The following is a 22394-nucleotide window of genomic DNA, read 5'->3' as shown; positions in this document are numbered from 1 at the left end:
AGAAATCTGTAATAATACCACATATATCTACATACATACGTTTGACCTGCGCGTACGCAATAGTAATAAAAAGTAAATTGTAAATATAATTCATCTTCTAAATCCCCAGTCGATTTGTACACAGTATTATACATACTTGTAAAATGGATAACATGTAATTGCTCGCATTTTATTGTGATTTTTAAGTCGTAGTTTTCCGTATATTAAACTATATGGCCTCTACAATTTCAACTATATTCATAAATCTCTTAACTATGTAAAACTATAACTGCTTTTAATTACTGGTTTCTATCATCTTTGAGTGTATTGAGTTCAGATATAAGAATAATCTCTTTCGACATTTGTTTCGCAATCGCTGTTATGGCACATAAGATATGGAAAATAAAAACATTTGTTTTTATTGGGAGTAACTTTTCTTTGCAAAAACAGTTTCTAATTATATTTAAATTTTAATTATTGTAAAGTGCGCTAATGTAATTTTTTTTAGCACACTGTATCATATACACCTGAGGGAACCTATTGTTACGATACTCCGTACCCATTTTCCGCTCTCGATTCCCACTCGAAGTATAAGTGAAATATTAATAAAGTAAATATATTAAATATTTCATTTCTTCGAATGGGAATCGAACCCACACCTGTCGCGATGACAGTCACAGTTTATGCTCCTGCGCCACGACTGGCCGTATATAGCTTTATTTTCTTGTATTTTTCCATATTAGCTGAAATTTTTGGATTTCATAATAAACCTATAGATATATAATTAAATACGTCCATTTCGTGCTCGTTACGTATCTTACATAGGTTTAATAATTAATTGAACGCAATCTTTAATCTTGAACAAATTAATTATTAGGTACCGAAATAGAATAAACGTTGCTTCAAACATCGTAAAATGTAAAGTAGTTTCCAAATGTAATCAATTTTCTTCGTTAAACATTCATCTCAATAATAATTAGATAACTGTAGATTGTAAGTTTTTAAAGTTTACAAGAATTGGTAATTTATACATGAGGATATGAAGTATATATAAGAATAGAATAGACGGTACCCTTTGTAAAACTTTGTATTCCTAATACATGGGAGTATTTAGAGATATTTTCCAGAGGGATCTAGATTTTAGCTTCAAACAGATTTATTGTTTTTTCTAGTTTATACTAGTAGAAATTATTTTCTGGGGTGGGCACAAGACACAAGGCTACTCTGGGGTGGGCACAAGCCACAAGGCTACTCTGGGGTGGGCACAAGCCACAAGGCTATTCTGGGGTGGGCACAAGCCACAAGGCTATTCTGGGGTGGGAAAGGACCAAGCGGCCTCCATTGTTTCTACACCCATGTAGATATACAAAATTTGTACCATCATTAGCAATATGGAGTTATTTTTGTGGGAACGGATTTATACGCACATAACCTAAGGCTAAAAAATAATTTTGTGTTTTAAAGCAATCATAACATTAATAATTACAAACTGACAATTAATGACCCTTTACTATCTCACGATGATCACAGGTTAGTTTCCTAAGAGCAGTTTGCAATCGCAAAGGTGTTGATGTTTAATTCCATGTTTCGTTAAACCTAGTTCCTCTCTATAGTTTTATGTGTTTTCCATTTGTCCTATGCTTATTTTAATGTCATGTACATGCAAAATCGAGATCGTTAGTTTGTTTGTAAGGACATTGGACGTGATTTTTCAGCTTCACGCTGTATCACAAATAAAGGAGGGTAGGCAGAGAGAACCTAACTTAGAATTAAGATACTGGGTTTTTCACTTTGCTTTGGTACTACAGCGGAGGAATGAAAATATGGAATCAGTTTTCAGGATTTATTTATTCAGGATTTTTTGAAGGGTTGGCATAGAAATCTTAGTGTCGATTTTTTTCGTTTTTACTGTTATTAATATTATAATTTGAGTGACGGGAAAAAAGCCACTTATTAGGTACAACCGGAAAAAAATACATTCAGATTTTAAAAACCGGTCAAATTAAGATTAATCTAACAAATGTTAACTTTTTCTTATTAAAACGCTTACAAACTTTATCGTAGATTTAGAAAAAAATATTGTGAAATGTTACTTAAAGCAATCTTCTTATCTTAATAGTGTATAGAGGATATGTAATCATTTTATTACTGATGCTTCTTAAATGCAGACATTAGAGTTGCGCGTGTGGTCAGCCGGGGTCAATGTCAGTTACGAATTTGCGGTAATTTTTTTTTATTTCTTCTTTAATATCTTACTAATTTATACTTAGAGGTATAATTTTAATAATTTTTATTTCTTATCCTTTGTTGATAGATAATCGTATTTTCTAAGTGATGCAATAGTAGCGACTCGTTCGCGGCTTCGTCCGCTAGAACTACAAAATTGTTTATTTACAATCAAACTTTCGTGTTCTAACGGCATTATCATTTTAAAGACTAGTTTCTGTCAATTCAATTATTAAAATATTTTATAGCTATAATGTTTTAATTTATGAACCAATATAGAAGGTCCAAGAAAATAAACACTAAATGTTAAGGGAAGGTTCTTTTAATATAAATAATGAAAATTTAACTTACATTGGTTAATCCGATTTTAGTTAGATACAAATATTAAAAAAAAATTAAAGCTTATTATTTCGGATTCTATTATATTGATTAATGCCTCCAATACAAGATTTCTACCACTCACATACCTTCTATGTACAAACAGAAATCAGTTAAATAATCTTATTATATGTATAGATTAACTTCATTCTGTGTCCCGATTATATTTTTGAAATTTCTTTAACGTTTCTATTAAATAAATTATTTATCTTTAAACACATTCATATATGCACGAGTTAAAATATTTTAAATCAATCCTTAGAGTACATAATTATTTTAATTTAAATGGAAATTACAATAGTTGTGTGTTTGTTACGAGATAAGAATGCTTACGCTTTGTGTTTTAGTTAATTGTATCAATCATGGTGTAAAAAAGTATTAAAATAAATAAATAAATTAGAAATAAAAATATTCTTAAACAGTCCCCAAGGGGGTATTGAATCCACAACCATCGCATTTACAGCTCCATGCTTATGTCACTGTACGACGACGGCCTCAATGATATTTCCTTTGACCCAATAGAATCAAAAACTACATATAATAACAGAGACATAATAAAAAATAAAACAATAAATAATTTTCATTACATACAAATTTAATAATAAAATCATAGGTAAAATAAGCGAATCACTTGCAACAATTAAAATATACATACAGTGTCCACTTACATATTCTTAGCCTAGGTCTAGGTATACATTAACATACACATATGACTATGGCGTTCAGCCAAAAAAATACCAAATTAATTGCAAGAATACTCTTTTAAATAACCATTTAGTATCTGTGGAAGCCAATTCGGATGCGATTTTTACTCTGTGGCTAACATCCAACGAGACAATAACAATGAATGAACGTAATGTTAATAAGTAATAACTAACCTAAGGTAAGGCGTTTAGTTAAATATGATTTTTTAATTAATTAACATATTATAATTCGTGTTACATTCCACAATGGAGATTCATATCGATATGCATTTCTTACATATACTTTTTTAGTTGTCACTAGCACCACTTAATCTATATTAATTATTTATGAGTTAAGGTGGGGTGAATGCCAAAAAGTGAATGACTGTGTTTTGGCGGCGAAAATTCTTAAAAATAGTTTAGTTTTTTTTTCAGGTGAATACTTTTGAAGACGCTCTCTATTAGTGTGTGTAAATACATAGTGTATTTTACGAATTATCCTTGTAGATAATTTGCAACTAAATATTTAAATTTTACCTACAGACAAAATAATAGTCGCATAGCAGTATAAAAAACTTCGAAAATTACATATTCACTGGTTATGGAAACAATGTTTAATATACATAATATTAATCGCGTATATCTTATAATCAGTCAATCCGTGACCACAGACTACCGCAAAGAGCTCGAAACATCGGGTTTCCTACAATATATAACACTAAAATATACGCGTCCAATAAAATCTCAAAAATCAAATATGTCATTGTATTTAATTTGGTAGAAACCTAAAAGTGGTCAACTTTAACGGCCACGGTGTTGAGCGTGGTGGTGGCGGGCAGCAGTATCTGGTCCCAGTCGGTGCTGAGGTGGGCCTCCGTGTCCGTAGCCTTGATGGTCAGGCCGAGGGAAGGCACCGCGTTGGCGCAGTGCGGCAGCCGCAGCGTCACCGGACGCAGGAACACCAGCCCCTGCGGCCCGCACATCACTAGTGGGGATAGCATTGCTTCACCTGTTTAAAATGGGATTATTGTAATATTGCTTAGGGTAATGTCTGTTTTTTTACTCATTTTTAGAAATATGAATAGAATATAATGATAATCGAACGGTGATAAAGAGACATTATTGAAAAGTGTAAATAGTGAAAAAACAGTGTAGCAGCCACATGAGTACTTGAGGACCACAACTTACTAGTAAGGATAACATTGCTCCATCTGTTTAAAATATAATTGTGTTCAATTTAAAAGAAACATATACAAATTTGAACGTAGCAGAACTCCAGCACGCGCCTTTTGGAAAACGTCTAAGGTTTCAAGAGGCCAGATTTGAGTATAGCTATGTTAAAATGTATTTCATAAATTTAAAGGAACTATATGAAGTAAATCGAATGGAAGTATAGTGAAATAATTGATAAATGTACAAAATGTGAAAATACTTAAATAAGTAATAGGGAAAATGCAAAATCCAAATATAAAAATAGAGAAAATTTTAAGACTTGTTTAAGAAATAAATGACTTTTATTATTATTATATATTTTAATATAGAATGACAAACGAAAAACACAAACACAAATCGCAACACGTTAACGCAGAGGGTTAGTGAGACAAGCAAAGCGGAAAACGACGAAAAATATCACCAAGCACCATACATAAATCACCAAAACACCTCAGCATGGAAAACAAACTGTAAATGAAGACAAATAAATGCAAAATGCATTGAAATGGGTAAATTTTAACCAGATTAATGCAAAAGACGTCGTGTGTTTTGCATATATACAGTGCACTAATCAAACTTGTGTTAAACATACGATCACATGGTCGGATGTACGTGGCACTGCCTTCGTCTCTTCTCTTCTATTTTTAAGTACGAGTGTATTGTGTTGTAGAAACTGCGCAAAAATAACCAAATAATTTAACCCCAAGTTAGTGATGCATAAAATGAACGACACACATTAAAATGATTTAAATTATGTATTGTAACTTAATATGATACAAATTATATTGCAACTAAAGTGTAATGATTTTTTAATTATAAAAGTGTTATATTCAAAAGAGGTGCTGTGGTTGGTTATTGTCAGAAATAATCCTAATTGTACAATTCGGGAGGATCAAGGTCTAACTAACTATTCGCTAATCTACGTTTATTATCCACATGCCATATCCATGCAATATGTATAATCAATACAAAATATCAAATACAACAAATATAAAAACTTTCCAAACAACCTATCCGTTTATACCCATTTTTGTTTTAAAATTTCATTCAATTTGCAAACGTTAATCGCCAATTAGTAAGTGCAACTACATTCATCGCGTGCTTCGTTACAAAAGCGTTACCGTTATCCATATCGATGGGAGGTCCCCCCACTCGCTGACTCAATCTCGGATCGGAAACGGTAAAATAGATCTTTTGCTTGATGCCCGGGGCGATAGCTTTCGGAGGGATTATGAGAGAAACGCCCCAATTCCTATCTTCCAAAACGCCACCCTCGCTGTCAAATATACCCCAAGTCGTGTGAGGTCCGTCCGGCTCTACTTGGTCTACTTTGTTTCCGGATTCATTCGCTTCTGAAATATCAGCTTTGATAATTGTACTGTCATTGTTTACTACTGTTGTCTCATTTTTACTTGAAGACGCATTATCTGACGTATCTTGACTATTTTCTGCACTTCTTTCGACAATTTTTTCACAAAATGTCACAGTTCTGTTTGTTTTTAAAGAACGATCTTGTAAATCTTGTGAAGTATAAGGAGTGCTTTGTGGCTTATTTTCAAAATTCATACTACACTCTGATGCATAATGAGTTTCCATTGACGTAGTGGATTCATAAGGTACTGGTGACGATGTCACTTTTAATGCATTTGAAATATGATCAGCTTTGCCGTGTAATCTTGGCGCATATACAGGCTCCCCTTTAAGTATATTGTTTTCTAAATTTTTAGATTTTTCTTTTTCTGCATCTGTTTTAGATTCTGTTAATCGCAATTTCGAAAAATCTATTTCTTGGAATGTCTCGCATTCGCCATTCATAGCTTCAGCTGGCGTTTGATATAATGGTTCTCGACGAGACAAGTGATTTGCATCACTTAGCTCGTATGGACTACTTCTAGCGCTACTTCCTCGACTAAGTGAGGGGAGAACATCTTTAGTTTCTTGGTGAGATTCATATATAACACTGTCTTTAAGTTCTCTTTTTGACACATATAACGGCTCTCTACTTTTTACAGAATCGCTTTCATTTGCCTCAAGTCTAGTTTGATATATCTTTTCTTTTTTAGCTTGATTCCTTTGTTTTATAATTTCCAATTTTTCTTCTAATTTACCATACGTAGGATCTTTACTAGCAAGTAAAGCAGCTTTTTGTGATAATATTTCTTGTTTAGACACATACGTACATTCGGCTGAAGCTGGTCTTATTTGTGGGGAATAATCTAAGGAATCACGTCTCGTGTTATAGTTGTTGTCGGAGCAACTAGATTTAACTTCAGACCTAGTGGCATAAGGTGATTCTGTTTGATTTATTCTCGCCATCATTTCAGTCCTAGTGGCATAAGGAGGTTCACTCATACATTTACTCATAGGCGATATTCTGCCTGGGTAGTTAAGTGGTGTGTGCAACTTTCTCTCAGGACGAGTTGCATATGTATTTTCCGACCAAGATGTACTTGGGGGCGGATCATACGTTCTTTTGCCGTATATTGGCTCTTTTGAATTAAACGATGTATCCATTCTCTGTTTTAACATTTCTTCTTTTGTATTATAGGGTGATTCGGAAAAACGTGAACGTAGCATATCCTCTTTAGTAGTATAGGGACTTTCAGATGTCATTCTCTGTCTGAGCATGTGTTCCTTACTAGCATAAGGTGACTCACTGTACAGGGGTTCATTTTTTCTAGGAATGTCCTGTTTGATTGCGTATGGATTCTCTATGAACTCACCACGAGTAGCGTATATATCATCTCTTATACATTCAGCTCTAGTAGCATAAGGGGGTTCTAACAACGGCATACCTACTGTATCTCTATTTCCATAAGGACTTTCAAAACTCTGATTTGATATCTCTGATCGAGTAGCATAAGGATTTTCACTTGAAGTATCATATAAAGAGGCGTAAGTCCGCCTTGGCTTAGGAATGGGATCATATACAATATGTTCTTTGCTTTGGTATATTGGTTCTGGAGGTAGAGGTTGGGTTGGGTAAAAAGGTTCATGTTTTATTTGCTGTTGTCTTTGGTAAATGGGGTCTATTTTGGTTATCATATTAAAGCTGGCGTTACCGTAGACACCTCTCCGGTTATATTCTATAAGAGAGTTCTGTCTACGTAACAAAGGGGTAACTTTTGGTTCAGTTTCTATTTCACACATGGAGTTTTGCCTCCGTAACTGCCTCTCTGTGGGCCTTGTATCGTAATCTCTGGTTACATATGTAGGGCCATCTCTATCGTCACAAAATGAACTTTGTCGTTTTAATATTGGTTTCAGAACTGGCTTTTCGCATGAAGACGAGTTGCTGCGTTGCAACATTTGATTCCTTATTTGCGTGTTTCTCATATGTATGGTCAGATCGCCCAGGTCTGACTTCTCTCGTCTCAGCATTGGTATCTGTTGTGCGTATCTCTGTTGCAAGTCACTCTCACAAAGTGATTTCTGTCGAGATACTTTTTGACTTTTGGATTTCGAGCGGAATAAATCGAGGACGGCGTTTTTAATGAACGATGGCTTTTTGGACAATTTCTTTTTAGTTTTTGGTGAGAACGTTTCGTCGGGCTCCACGCTGGAGTTCATCGCGTCGGAGCTGCGGAAACCCATAACCAAAACACCCACTTAGTTACTCAATGATACTGATATATGGACACCTCAGATTAATCAATACTAAGAGTAATATAATAAATATATACAAATACTAATAAAACATATATGAAAATAATGAAATATTGAAAATTCTGAAATGTCCCGACTGACAATGATAATCATTTATAAGTGATGAATTTCGTGACTGTTAAAAGCATATTGAAATAAATGTCTGAAATGAGGGAATTAAGAATTCATTAAAATAAATAATAATTATATATAAATAGAGACAAATAGCAAAATAATATATAATGATAAAATACATACGAGTAAAAATGATATCATAGAAGAGAATAATAAAAGAAGAAGAAAATGCTGACTGTACTAGTCTGTAAGAATGAGGAAATACAGAATAACAAACTAAAGACAAGTTAGTTCAATATGCTTTAAATATAAACAATTGCACTAAAATGCAGACACGCACTGCCAATAGTTTTGTACAGAGGATTCAAATATAAACACCCGATAAATAATAATATGTTACAGATATATAATATTTAATACCGCATACGATACCATACTAATTATGTTCCGACAAGACATTGTTAGTCGTTGTGAAGCGATTGGTGTTTGCATGTTAGAGCAAATTGTACAGGGAGGGTCTAAAGATCTGAGTTCCTTTAAGGGAAACGAAAATTAATTATGAAGAGACGGTGCTACAAGGAAATCGAACAAATAAAAATGTTTTAAATTTACATAGTAAACTACAATAATAAATAATATTTCATTGGTGCTACACATTTTTCTAAAGAACTACAAAATGAATAAACTCTTAAAAGTAAAACAATATATAAATTTTAAGCAAAATAATAATATTCTTTTTATATCAATCCATTAATTTCAACAGTGAAAAGTTTTTAAGAAATTTATTTTCAAAATACCAAATATTCTAGCAATCCGCCTTTTTTTACAAAAATATTGTAAACATTAGTGTTACATGTAGTATTACCCAATAAAAACATTATACTAAAATTACAAAAATAAAAATATAATAAACAATTAAGTAAGAAAATATCTACAGGATTAAATATAATTTCATTTTGAATTAAATCTTGAAATTTTAAAATCTAAAAGAAAATTTTTATTACTAAAAAGTACAATTCTAAAAAAAATGTATCACCGTCTCTCATTCATGGTATTTGGAAACATGCACAATATTAAAAAAAAAGTCTATAATTTAGTGCGAATACAATAAAAAATTGACATTACCTTATATTATGCATATGCTGTGGTTTTCTATACAACTCGAACGCTGAGCCGCGTTGTTCTCGACTGCCGGCTAAATCTAAAAACGACGTTTGGTTACGTTTTTTTGTTCCAAAAAATACTTAGGATAAATATTTTATTAATTCCCTTAAATAAAATATATAAAGATATATATATGTGTGTTTATATATTACCATTACCTATAAGATGCGGGTTATGGGGCAGGTTGAGGGCGCGGTGCGGCGGCGGGCCCGCGTACGGAGGTGACTGTGGATTCATTTGTGCACCGTACATGTTTTGCTGTTGGTATATAAAAAAGATTATAATTGATTGTCTTTTTTCTAAATAAAATTGTTAAAAATTAATTGGTCCTATTTACTTTTGTTATATTTAATTATTACAACCATATCTTATAGCAATTAAAAATGCAAACGAATATTTAATAACAGAGAGAAATCTCTACAATATATAATGATGTATAAAAAATATAATACAATTAAACTAATAATTTAACAAGTTCGTACCTGGTGATATGGATGTGTGTGCGACGCGCGATGCGGTTGCGAGTGTGAGTGCGAATGTGAATAGTGTGGATTTGAACCCGCACCCACCGCCCCACTGGTAACACCCACGTTACCCACCGAGCCCGGGACGGCTTCCATACTCTGGAATTAATAGATAATTAATAAAATATAATATAAGACGCAGAAGATATGTACGTGAAACTAATATTTGATGAAATGAAATTGATTTTTCTTTTTGTTTTTACTTGTAAAAGTGTTATTAATTTTCTATAATTCCCAATTCGATAAGTAGGGGGTAGGTAAGTGTAGTACAATAAAACAAAAAAAAATATAAACTTACTCCATTCCTGGGATGCGGCGGGTGTGGGTGTCCATGGTTGACGTGGTTCATGTTCGGGGGGAGTTGAGGGTGTTGTGGGTGCGGGGGGTGGGGTAAGGGGTCAGGTGCGCGGTAGTGCTTGGGTTTAGGGGGTGGTACAGGTTTGTATGGCGGCGCTCGTCCGGTGTAGTCCGCTTGTGACGCCGAGTTTGTACGCGCACTGAAATAATCGATAGATTTGAATAAATTTCTAAAATCTTAATGGTGAATTATTATATTATTTTATTATATAAATTAGATATTTATATAATAAAAGCATAAAAAAAATCATCAGCTTCATGCTAGATCCCGCAAACAGCAGGGTAGGCAGGTGGAACCTAGTGTTAAGACACTCCGTTCCCCACTTTCTGCCGAATTCTGGAGGCATTGCGTGTTGAGTGGCAGAACTCAATGTCACGCTTCGCCTCGACACCAGAGCGAAGATATAGAAATAAATATTTCACTTCCTCGAGTGGGGATTGAACCCACAATCGTCGCGTTACAGTCACACCCTTGTGCCGCTGCGCCGCGATGGCCTTAAAACAAACAAAAGTTAAACAAATGATAATTAGAAAACCTTACCTATATTTAGCATGATCGTTAGTCGGCACGTTAGGTAAAGAAGGTCCCCGCGCGTGCATCGGCGTGGCTTGCACAGTGTGCGGGTTATGGGGGTTTAGTGGATTATGAGAATTAGGAGAGTTATGGGGGTTAGGAGTATTATGCGCATTAGGGTTATGGGAATTAGGAGTATTATGGGGGTTAGGTGTATTATGAGAATTGAGTGAGTTATGGGAATTAGTAGTATTATGGGAGTTTAGTGAGTTATGGGAATTCTGCGCGTGCGGACTGTTGCCATTCATGGGAGGTCGAGTTTGCGGTGTACGGTAATTGTCCTGTGGCCTGTGATTAATATTGATGTTGCTTTTTATAATGGTTTAGTTATAAATGAATAAGAAATAATATTAAAGCTTATAATATAACAGTAAAATTATTATAATTATATAATCATAAACCTATTGAACAATGTGATATCCCATCAACGTAACATTTTTACAAAATTATATAGCAAGCATTAATTTTTAATTATGTATTATTATAAACTTTTTGAGAAGTAAAGCTGGCCACACTTAAGGGAAAAAAAGTTGAACAGAGTTGGACATAGATAAGAAATAATAATAAGAGGATTAACGAGCACTTTCAATTATTCGTTGCTTAGAGAAAATAATAAGTATCGTAAAACAGCCAGGTAGTAAAAATACGACTTAGTTATAAGTAACTAAAGATTTTACTTTACTTACTATTTATAAATAAAACAAAGCTTTTACAATTTATAAAGATAAAAGTTCTTACTATTCAAATAGTAAAAAAAAACCTATTGTTCTCTTTAAAGTATAGAAATGATGAAGTTTAAATTAAATAATAATTGAAAATATATTTTAAGTAATCGCAAACTTTTTTAAAAATTGAAAATAATATTTCTCGTTGTTATGGAATACTATCCAATGAAGCATTATTAAATAGCATGAAATTAAACTAATTCCAAAAATCTTAGAAAAATGACTCGTGAACGTTAAAAGTAACCATTTTGCCAATCATAAAATAACTTAGGAAGCATTTACCATACCTTGAGGATTTCATTGTAAATTGTAACATATATGTATTATAACAACACATATATTTTTAAATGACACAATATAAATTCTTACAATTCACAACACTATTAAAAACTTAATTCACATCACTAGCTACTTATTATCACTTTTATATCTCTACCTACATATAATTAACTTTATAGTCTTCATTAATATTGTGAAAAAGACAGAACTATCTGCCATTACACTAATATGAGTGAGATAGATATATATAACAAACTCACCTATAAGTGTTGTCTGTCCGACTGTAGTCGAGGGAGTTGTGTTCGTGAGAGTTAGAGTTGCGTTGTGGACTCTGAGCGGGGTTGGGTGGGGGCTCCATTTTACTATAGAAAAAGGTTTTTTTTTATTACTTCTAGTTGTATTAAGTTGCTAAATGTATTTAGAAACTGGTTATCGTTAGCCTAGGGTTCTCTGATCTATTGTAAATGTAACTTATTCTGGCTATAAATATTTTATATACAGTAGAAAGATTATATATAGTATAGTTTGGTTTATCAAAATAATCATCATTAAAAGTGTCATTTGCTTTTAACAATTATCTATGATATTAATTCTACTAAAAATGATATCAAATTGTCTGCTGAGTCTTTCTTTAATAATCAAAAACCTTAACTGTTGAATAAAATAAACATATGATTAAAACAATATATTCTTATAAATAAAAAAAATAAAAGAATTCTTACATAGTAGGCGCGACTTTAAGGTCGTCCGGCGCGTTGGGCGGTAACCGACACGAGCCCAACGAGTTGCCGTTACTGTTGTACTCGTACGCCGGACTTCCTTCATATGAGTTTTGCTAGAAAAATATAACGGCTTCAGATTTATTCTCGAATAGAAAGTAGTCAAATCGGGAATCTTATGTTAAGTAGTAGAAGTTGAGTAGTGGAACTCAACAACGATATATACATAAACTAGCGGACGCGCGCAGCTTCGCTTGCGTATTTAAGGGTGAATTCTAATAACCCATGAAACATGTGTTCAATGAAATATTTTTAAGAGTCTAAATTTCAAATTTTATAAAAATCGGTGGCGATTTAAAGATTTTTCCATACAAACTTTTAACCTCTTATTTGCACCCTTAGGGGGTGAATACTAGAAAACCATGAAACATGTTCAATTAAATATTATTAAGAGTCTAAATATCAAATTTTATAAAAATTGGTGGCGTTTTAAGAATTTTTCCATACAAACTTTCAACCCCTTATTTGCACCCTTAGGGGAAGAATTCTATAAAACTATGAAACACGTATTCAATTAAATACTTTTAAAAATCTAATTTTCAAATTTTATAAGAATCGGTGCCGATTTTAATTTTTTTCCATACAAACTTTAAGCCCCTATTTTACCCCTTTAGGGTTAAAATTTTTCAAAATCCCTTCTTAGTGGATGTCCAGATTACGAAAGTAAACATATGTCCAAATTTCACGTTTCTACCATCAGCGGTTACGGCTGTGCGTGCGTCTTACCTCAGTCAGTGAGGACAAGTCCTTTTATATATATAGATAATGTAAAAACTATTCAAACATAAAAATATCAACTTACAGGATTATTAGGTAATCTTTGTCTATCCAGAGAGCCTTGTCCGTGCGCGGGTCTTGCACTGTAGGTAGCGTCGTCACTCTCTTTGGGCGGCCCGAACAAACGCTCTTGGGCGCTTGGACGGTTCTAGAAAATAATATATTTCATAATTTAGTACGTTATTAAGGCTCAATTTAGGATTTTATTGTATATATCATAAGTGCTATAGGATACAAAAAGGTGGGATAAATATCTTATACATAGATTTTTTTTTTATTTATATTTAAAACTGAATTGGATAAATAAAAAAGAAACGTAGTAAGTGGCTTACCGGTATTGTAAGCTACTTAAGCCATTTATCAAAAATACACAAATAGATAAGTATATGTAGAAGCAAATTTTTATATAAATGTAATTATTTACGAAATGACTATAAGTTTGTAGCATTGCATAGAAACATAAGAAACTAAGATATCCTATATAATATAATTTACTATTTCCTATATTTAGATTTGTTTACTGTACATACATCTTGTTAGAGAGCGAGGTTGTATGCAAGTGTAACTGCCCAATTTAAGGATAGTATTGCGTATTGAGTATTGACATCATTTAAGTTATACATTTTTTAGTTATAATTCTCTTAATTTTTAATAGATAGACAAAATAATGCAACTAAATTTAAGTTTATTATTAGATATTAAATCTTAACAGTCATTTTATCTGTGAACAATCACTGTTTAATAGGGATGAGTTCGATATATCAAAACGTAACTTAAAACCGATATGTTAAGGAAAACATAACGTATCGATATATGTTTTTAGAAAACCGTTTTTACAGAAACTTAAAACTCAACATAGCTGTGATCTGAACAAAACCGTAATAACGCAAAACTTTTGAAACGTCAAACGGTTTTATATTAAAACTAACTTCCTCTCTTTCTAAGTAACTTATTCCGAACGGGCGTAAATGAGATAAGGCGAATATCTGATAAACTGATATTCGCTACCTCTCTTTCTATCCGTATATTCTTCACGGGTGTAAAAGAAATGAAGCGAATACCCGATAGCTAACTAACTAATAGATTCATGTTTCGGCGGTTTTCTTACATTACATCTACAAGTTATTATTTCGTCGTTATGAAATCGAACTTTTAAATAAATGAATAAAGTTGAAATTTGGATATTATTTTGTATTTTAACATTATTTATATTTAATTACAAAATATTGTTTTTTTTACATTTGATTATAGTTTTTATTTATATGTAATACTAATTACATATATTTATTATGATATTATAATGTTATAATTATGATTTTGCGTTTATTGACAATTCGAAAAAAAAACGATATCTGAAAACCGTTTTTGATATCGATACGAAAACCATATATCGGTTTCATAACCGTTAGCGGATAAAAACGATAACGCCCATCTCTACTGTTTAAAGATTTGAAATTAATGTATTTAAAATGTAGACAATAGCTATATGATGATTTATATATCTAAGCATAAAAAAATCTCACATTAGGGTTGTGCCTCAGTGCGTGGTGCCTGTTGGGCGGCGGTGCCGGCAGCAGTACTCCGCCCGCCGGCCTTGTCACCGCCGTCGTGGTGCGCGGGGGCAGCTCTGGGACTACAGAATATTCATTTTATTGTATTATTTGTACACATATATAGCCCTTTCGTCTCACGCTTCACGCTGTATCCCGCCTATAAGAAGGTAGGCAGAGGGAACATATAGTTAAGACACTTTCTTTAATTTTGTCACTTAAAACACAATGTCTTGAAATTGAACGGAAAGCGGGAAGAAGAATGACTTAAATTGTCAACACTAATTTCCCTTGCGTACCCAGCTATAGGGTGAAAAAGAGCAAAGTGTAAAAATAAACTGATAATATACATATTCATACTATCAATTTAAAAAATATATTAAATACCCACCAGTCCCATATAAAGGTGAATGTGGAGGGGAGTTCGACATCGGCATGCACTGGTATGGCGTTTCATTGGGCATGCCCTGGTTGCCGTTAGTTTGCCCATTGCCGTTTGCAAATCCGTATTTACTGTCGTAGCCGCCTTGCTGTTGTGATATAGGATTTATTAAAAGTTTCATATTTATTAATTGAATATAGATTGACTATTTTTTTATCAAAAATCTTTGTTGTTTATTAAATATATCGTATCTTTTTACATTTAATGATTTTTAATCATGGCCAATTCCCTTGAATCTATTTGAAATAAATGGACAAATGAAAATGAAAGCATGATCTGTTACAAATTTAATAATTATTTAATAAATATAGAACATATAAACTTAGATTTGATAAGCAATGATTTATTTACCGAATAAGGCGGAGGTACTCCATCAGGGATTTGATTCATATCGTCATCTCGATCCATATTATCTTGAGTAGTTGCTATCGACGGGTCTGACGAAGACTTGACCAGCCTTGGAGCTGGTGGACTCACTTCCAAGTCACTTTCTGGACTGGAGGCGTAAGATAATCTGTTCTCCGAACTCGATGACATGGAGAACAAAAAGTCGTCGGACAACGGCTCTGGCCTCTGTTTACGCCATTTTGAATTTCCGCCATTTTGTGTCGTGTTGAATGTTCCATTTTCGAGCAGCGTCGAGGGTGGGTATGGAATGGGGTGATAAGACAAGACAAATGAATGAATGCTCTTATTCATACAGATACTAAAATATTTTAGCCTCTGCGATGATTAATGCAAAGTTCACACGAAAATCGACATCCAAATAAAATGTTTTGAGAGTATAGTTAATGATTATACGATGATTATATCGTATATATTTCCTTTTTTTTATACACTTATTTTATTTGAATGTCTATTTATTAATTATTATTATTATCAAACATGGTAAATTACACTGATCCTAGATCATATTTACAAAATTATTCACACTATATTTATTTGATTAAGGCCAATAAAATGACAAAACATTATAATAAAATTCTGTAAAAAAACAAAAATGCACATTTAATATAAAGCTTTGAAGTTTAAGATTAAAAGGATTAGTAGTTGAGATGGCAAATATAATAAAAAGCGAAGTAAGTACATATAGGCAGCATGCAATAGATAATACTAAGTAAATATAATAGAGACAAGCATTAGTCTAATGGTAACATTCCAAATGGTTTTATGAATAAAATATTAGTACTAGACGTAGCCTAAGTGTTGTTCAGAAATAGGTTTGCTTATAGAACTATTATCCCTTTCTACACTAATATCATCTTCTTTCCCTATTTTATCTAACTCATCCAATTTAAGAGTAGGTAGCGAAAGATTTTTAACTTTGTTAAGAGATCGTACAGAAGCGGATGGAAGAGTTCGGGACTCACTGTATCTAAGATTGTTAATTGGCTTATTATTACAATTACAATTAGGAATTAAACATATTTTCTTCGTGGGATTCTCCAAAATAGGTCTTTGCATCTCCTTTTGAAGACGAGCCTTCCATTCTGGCACATCATTGGACTTTTTTACGTCATCTTTAAAAAATACTGAAGCTGGTCTGAATGTATCAGACATTGGAACTACAGAAGTAGGTCTTTGAATATTTGGCACGGGAGATTTGTTGGACGTTTCTAAAACACTGTATGGTCTTAACGATTGCGGTGAATTTTTATTATAAATTTGTGAAAGTTCTGGACTAATGTTGGAATTTTGTAGCCTAGGATTGAATTTGGCTCTCTGATAATTTAATCTATCATCGTATGGGCTAAGTAAACCATGTCTATTCCTGTGGGGATAAGACTTAGGGATGGTGTACATATTATTTGGCATGCAAGGCATAGTTTCAGAATAGTAATATGGTACAACACGATTTCTGTTAGCATCATAAATATCTTGGCGATTAGTGAGTTTAGTGTTCGAATTTGATGGAGAGATGGTGGTGCGTGGCTTTTGAGGAGACGGTGGATAGTAGTTCATTGGATATGATATGGGATAGAAAGCGGGGTATGGGGATGGCGGCTGAGGAAAATATATGTCCGACACCATTTCAACGTGCTACACCGCAAGACAACAGAAAGAAATTGGTTAATATGCTTTGTACGTAGATATAGATAAAAAATATAACGACATTAAAAATTACTTATAATATTTAATTGTCACAATAATATAATTGAGAATATCTATAATAAGTCGTCGTTATATTTCCTTGATAAGTTACATAGAGCATAATGATTACACTAAATGCACCCAGTACCTTCACCAAGCTAATAATCCCGAAGCGTGATGCAATATACTGTTGATTCATACTAAATTAAATTTCAAATACATATCAATTATATAATAAAATTATCCAAAACCGATAAATTACATAAAATATTAATAGAAGCTAACAACAATATATAAAATAAATAATATAAAGACAAAATGTTGTAAAGAAATTGATTTAGACTATACGTTGAAATTGTTATAGCGATAAACTTGAGATTTTTCTTTTAAATAATAGTAATATACAATAAATAAGAATCCTTCATACAAAAATCTAACATTTTTTGCGCATTGTTTACTTAGAAGAAAATAATCAACAGCTAACTTCATGGTACTGTACTAAACATCATTCATTCATATTCACATTATATATCATTATTCATATGCACTATCCATTCATTCATTAACTGACCTTGGTCTCCGACACCCACAGCTGCTGCTGCTGCGTCCTCTGGACCAGGTCACACAGCTTGCTGAACCACGTGTTCTGGTTGGCGTCGTTCAGGGTGACAGTGTGGGTGAACACGTGACCCCACACGCGCTCCATATGTTGGCACTGTTCTAGAAGCTTCTTTGATGATTTGTGAGCTGACCTGATTATTTAAAATTATTACTTAGGAAAGGGAAATACTATTTATAGAAAGCGTGTGAAAATTTTAACTTAATTAAATATTCTTTAAAATAAATCACATTTTTACAATTAACATTCTTATAACCTATACTTACTTTGGCAAACCGCTTCTCAATTGCTTTATAATATGTTTATTATCGGCTTTCAAGAATATAACGATTGGATAGAATTGAGCATAGTTTAGTCTATCAACTGCGTTCGGCGTGATATCTAGTAAAGCGTGTTTGCCTCTCTCCATTATACTACGAATGCTCGACAGTCTGATTATGCCAGTGGATTTGGATTTACTATCTTCTAATGTGCTGTCCATTTCTGAAAGGAAATTGGAATAAAATTGTAATTTATTTTATTTTATGTACCATACGAGTATAAGAGATAAAAAATGTGAAACCGTCATGGTGCAAGGGCACAAGCGTGCCAATATAACGTGAAGGTTGCGGTTTCGATTCCCATTCGGGGAATGAAATATTTAGTACTTTCATTTTCTCGCTCTGATGAAGGCAAAGCGTGGCGTCGAGTTCCGTGCTCAACACGCAATGCGTTAAGAATTCATCAGTGAGGAACGGAAATGTAGTACATACTGGGAACAGCGTGTCTTTACACAAGATTCTCAAGCTCCCTCTGCCTACTCTATAACAGCGTGAGGCTAGGCTAAGAAACGAAGAAAAAATAGAAAGATGTGTACAAATGATAACTTATATCTAAAAGAGATCTTTTCTAAAAACTGTTGAGTAACTTTAACATTATTAATAGCGTTTAAATAGTTTTGAATAAAAAAAAAAATTTCTATTAATTACTTCAACTTACTAGGTGAACCAAATTTATCAGGATTCTCAGTCAGCAGCCGTTCCCTAGCTATATCGGCTATCGCACCCAACACTATAACGGGTCGTACGAAGCCTGGCTGTTTTAGTACTACGCGCTCGTACGCGGGGAACTTGCTTATACTGTCCGAGAGGACCACTTCGTCCCAATGTTCCTGGAAGGTTTTAAAGTAATAATTTTTATTTATATAAGTATTGTGTTTGCATTCTATAGTATGTTCCTGGAAGGTTTTACAGAGGTGCAATACTGCGTATAGTACGGCCGACGAGTCGTGGTAGCTTTGATGTTAGCTGTAGATGGTTGCGCAGTCGCGGTTTTAATTTTTTTTACTTTTGATTTTATTTTGTGAGTGAACAAAGTGCAAAAATTCAAAAAATATAATTTCCAACCGTACACGAGAGCTTGAAGATAAATGTAATACATTGTTTTTTTTTTTGCACGAATATGAATGGAGTACTTACCTATTCATTCATTGTATTGAAATGAGTGTAAAATTTAGTGTATTTTTGATAAAATTTGAATTTATACTTATAGCTGATTCAGATTTTGTTAAAAGTATCTTTTATCTTATTGAACATTTCATTTTGATATATTAAACTCACAATATGAAAGATAATGTATAAAAAAATATAAATAATTTTAAAAAAGTAAAATACCTTCCCAAGACTCTTGCTCCGTCTATGCGTGGATCTCCTTCGTCTAAAGAAATTGTGTTTCACATCATTTCCCGACATTTCCTTTTTGGTGGCGTTAAACTGCGCAGTCGCGAGTTCCTCCGCGCGCGCTTTGTTTGGTATCGTGCCTTTTTGTACCTCTTGGTTGTTACGACCTGATAAAATAAAAAAGTAGTGTTAATTTTAAATGGAAACTTTTAATCTAGATTAACTGCGAATTTAGTATTATACAATTTTGGAAACCTGACGTTTCATGCAACCTTGCCCGTTTAAAACCTAATGTATACTAAAAAAAGGGACACTAACTTTAAATTCCAAAAAAAAATGCAATAAAATATTTCTTTTTTCATAGCCTTAAATTGAAACGTCTAACAAATAAACTTAGAAAAATCATAAAATAATAATAATTTTACTAACCAATCCGATAAACATGCCAAGCGCCAACGGTCCCGTTGTGTAAAGTATCCAGTACGTGGAACACGTCGCCGCAACGGAACGACATTTCACCTTCCGTTGGTTCCGTGTAGTGGAAGTGAGTTTTGATGTGGAATGAATCTCCAGCTGTGAAATAATATAGTTTTTTTTTATTTTCACACTGTATCCCGTATATAGCAGGGTAAGGCAGAGAGAACCCTGGATTGCTCAATTACTTAGTGGCGGAAATTTAACGCCTATACTGCAATCTGATGCTGTGTCACGTCGGCCATATTACGATTGTAATATCGTAATATGGTGTAGTTTTTAAGCAACTCTTCTATTTTGTGGGACACATCTAGATTACCATATAACAGGTTGAAATTGTTTCTCACAAAAGAACATATTAAACAAAGAGACACATATTATATTAAATAAAAAATAGAAAACAATTACTTTTAGAATAAAAATTTAAAAACTTACGCATCTGTCCACTAGCAACGGCGTTGTATTCATCAGGTGAATGCTGCACGATCAAATCTATTCTTTCTTGTAAACTGAGTAAAAATAAGACAGCTTCCTCTCGAGTCACGCCTTTCATTTCCATATCGTTTACCTTTAATTTGACAAAAATATTAAAGAATATAAAATCTAGTGTTAAGACACTCCGATCCCCACGCATCGCCGAATTTCGAGACAGTGACGTATTTTAAGGCTGCTTAATGAAAATGTTAAGCAATTCATCCCGGAGTGGGAAACAAACCTACAACCGTCGTATTTACAGTCCCACGCTTGTGCTTCTGGGTCACAACTAGAGATGGGCGTTATCGTTTTTTTCCGCTAACGGTTATGAAACCGTTATATGGTTTTCGTATCGATATCAAAAACGGTTTTTAGATATCGTTTTTTTTTCGACTTGTCAATAAGCGCAATCATAAGTATAAAATTATAATATAATAATAAATATATTTAATTAGTATTACATAAAAATGCTTTATAAACTATAAACATAAGTTAAAAAAACAATATTTAGTAATTAAATTGAAATAATGTTTAAATACAAAATCATATTTTAAATCCAAATTTCTACCTTATTCATTTATTTAGAAGTTCGATTTCATAACGAAGAAATAGTAACTAACTAAGAAAACCGCCAAAATATGAATCTGCTAGTTAGTTAGCTATCGGATATTCGCTTCATTTCTTTTACACCCGTGAAGAATATACCGATAGAATCAGTTTATTAGATATTCGCCTTATCTCATTTACGCCCGCTCGGAATACATTACTTAGAAAGAGAGGAAGTTAGTTTCGATATAAAACGTCGATCGTTTGACGTTTCAAAAGTTTTGCGTTATTACGTTTTTGTTTAGATCACAGCTATGTTGAGTTTTAAGTTTCTGTAAAAACGGTTTTCTAAAAACATATATCGATACGTTATGTTTTCCTTAACATATCGGTTTTAAGTTACGTTTTGATATATCGAACTCATCCCTAGTCACAACGCATTTAATTAATATATGAATAAAAAGAAAGGTGATGAAAGCAAGCAAGCAAGGAGAATAATGCAAACAGATAAACAAATATAATATTATGCTAACCTATTTAACGTTAAAAAAAGTATGACTATAAAAGAAATGATCTCAATTTAAAATACATTAAATTAATTTTCAAATATATATTATGTTTTACTTTTAGTATTTTATCAGCGGGCTGTAGTCCCTGTAGCGCAGCAGGGCTCGTCGGTTGCACTCCCGACACGAACACACCGGATCGATTCCCGCCGCACAGTCTCAGACCCACTGAGCCTTCCTTTTGGAAACTTATTAATCTTGGCTCACTTCTGAAAATGTAGGAAATTGTTTTGAAAATTTAAAATTGATTGATATAATAATGAGTGTATTTGTATTAATTTCTGTTCTGTTCTTAGTTTCTAGCGTTTCTGAGCATGCCAGTTGAGCATTCATCACTTCGCAAATGCATGGAGCAAACACGAAGGAAGTTCTAATTTCATTACAATTGACAGATGACTTTAATTGACACATCAAGTCTTATTTATATACTGACTATTTCATTAAAGCATACAATGTCAATTTAAATATTATTTTGGTAAAAAATATATAAAAGTCAAAATTACAAATAAGAAAATTATTCATATTACGAGTATTATACGGTATGCTAGAAATAGACTGAGATCCCTTAATCCTTATTATTTTATAATAAATACTACT

The 22394-nt window shown here is 32.9% G+C and overlaps 1 protein-coding gene across 8 annotated transcripts in view; it reads right to left on the bottom strand.

Annotated features, from left to right (window-relative positions):
• Positions 1–3157: 3157 nt before the first annotated feature.
• The window catches only part of pyd (zonula occludens-like protein polychaetoid), a 91617-nt gene continuing 72380 nt past the window's right edge, over positions 3158–22394 (bottom strand). For 5 of the 8 annotated variants that reach the window (XM_085190450.1, XM_085190451.1, XM_085190454.1 and 2 more), the window contains 20 exons: positions 21856–22006; positions 20647–20779; positions 20167–20310; positions 19732–19904; positions 19058–19229; positions 18346–18562; positions 18032–18212; positions 15721–15942; positions 15319–15457; positions 14901–15010; positions 13403–13525; positions 12544–12656; positions 12082–12183; positions 10785–11105; positions 10185–10383; positions 9845–9985; positions 9521–9620; positions 9324–9399; positions 5600–8058; positions 3158–4275 (listed from right to left, as the gene is read on the bottom strand). In XM_085190450.1, the coding sequence (XP_085046576.1) occupies positions 4052–4275; positions 5600–8058; positions 9324–9399; positions 9521–9620; positions 9845–9985; positions 10185–10383; positions 10785–11105; positions 12082–12183; positions 12544–12656; positions 13403–13525; positions 14901–15010; positions 15319–15457; positions 15721–15942; positions 18032–18212; positions 18346–18562; positions 19058–19229; positions 19732–19904; positions 20167–20310; positions 20647–20779; positions 21856–22006 (5500 nt within the window). In that variant the 3' untranslated portion in view covers positions 3158–4051. Of the gene's footprint in view, positions 4276–5070; positions 5152–5599; positions 8059–9323; positions 9400–9520; positions 9621–9844; positions 9986–10184; positions 10384–10784; positions 11106–12081; positions 12184–12543; positions 12657–13402; positions 13526–14900; positions 15011–15318; positions 15458–15720; positions 15943–18031; positions 18213–18345; positions 18563–19057; positions 19230–19731; positions 19905–20166; positions 20311–20646; positions 20780–21855; positions 22007–22394 lie in introns of all 8 variants that reach the window. The other 3 variants (XR_014878257.1, XM_085190453.1, XM_085190452.1) reach the window with 3 other exon arrangements.

The sequence above is a fragment of the Heliconius melpomene genome, chromosome 9, assembly GCF_056956725.1.
Source record: "Heliconius melpomene rosina isolate 202511_hmr_F chromosome 9, ASM5695672v1, whole genome shotgun sequence".
Taxonomy (NCBI): domain Eukaryota; kingdom Metazoa; phylum Arthropoda; class Insecta; order Lepidoptera; family Nymphalidae; genus Heliconius; species Heliconius melpomene.
Note: the sequence above shows the minus strand (reverse complement) of the source record. Positions and strands in the feature narration are given on the sequence as shown.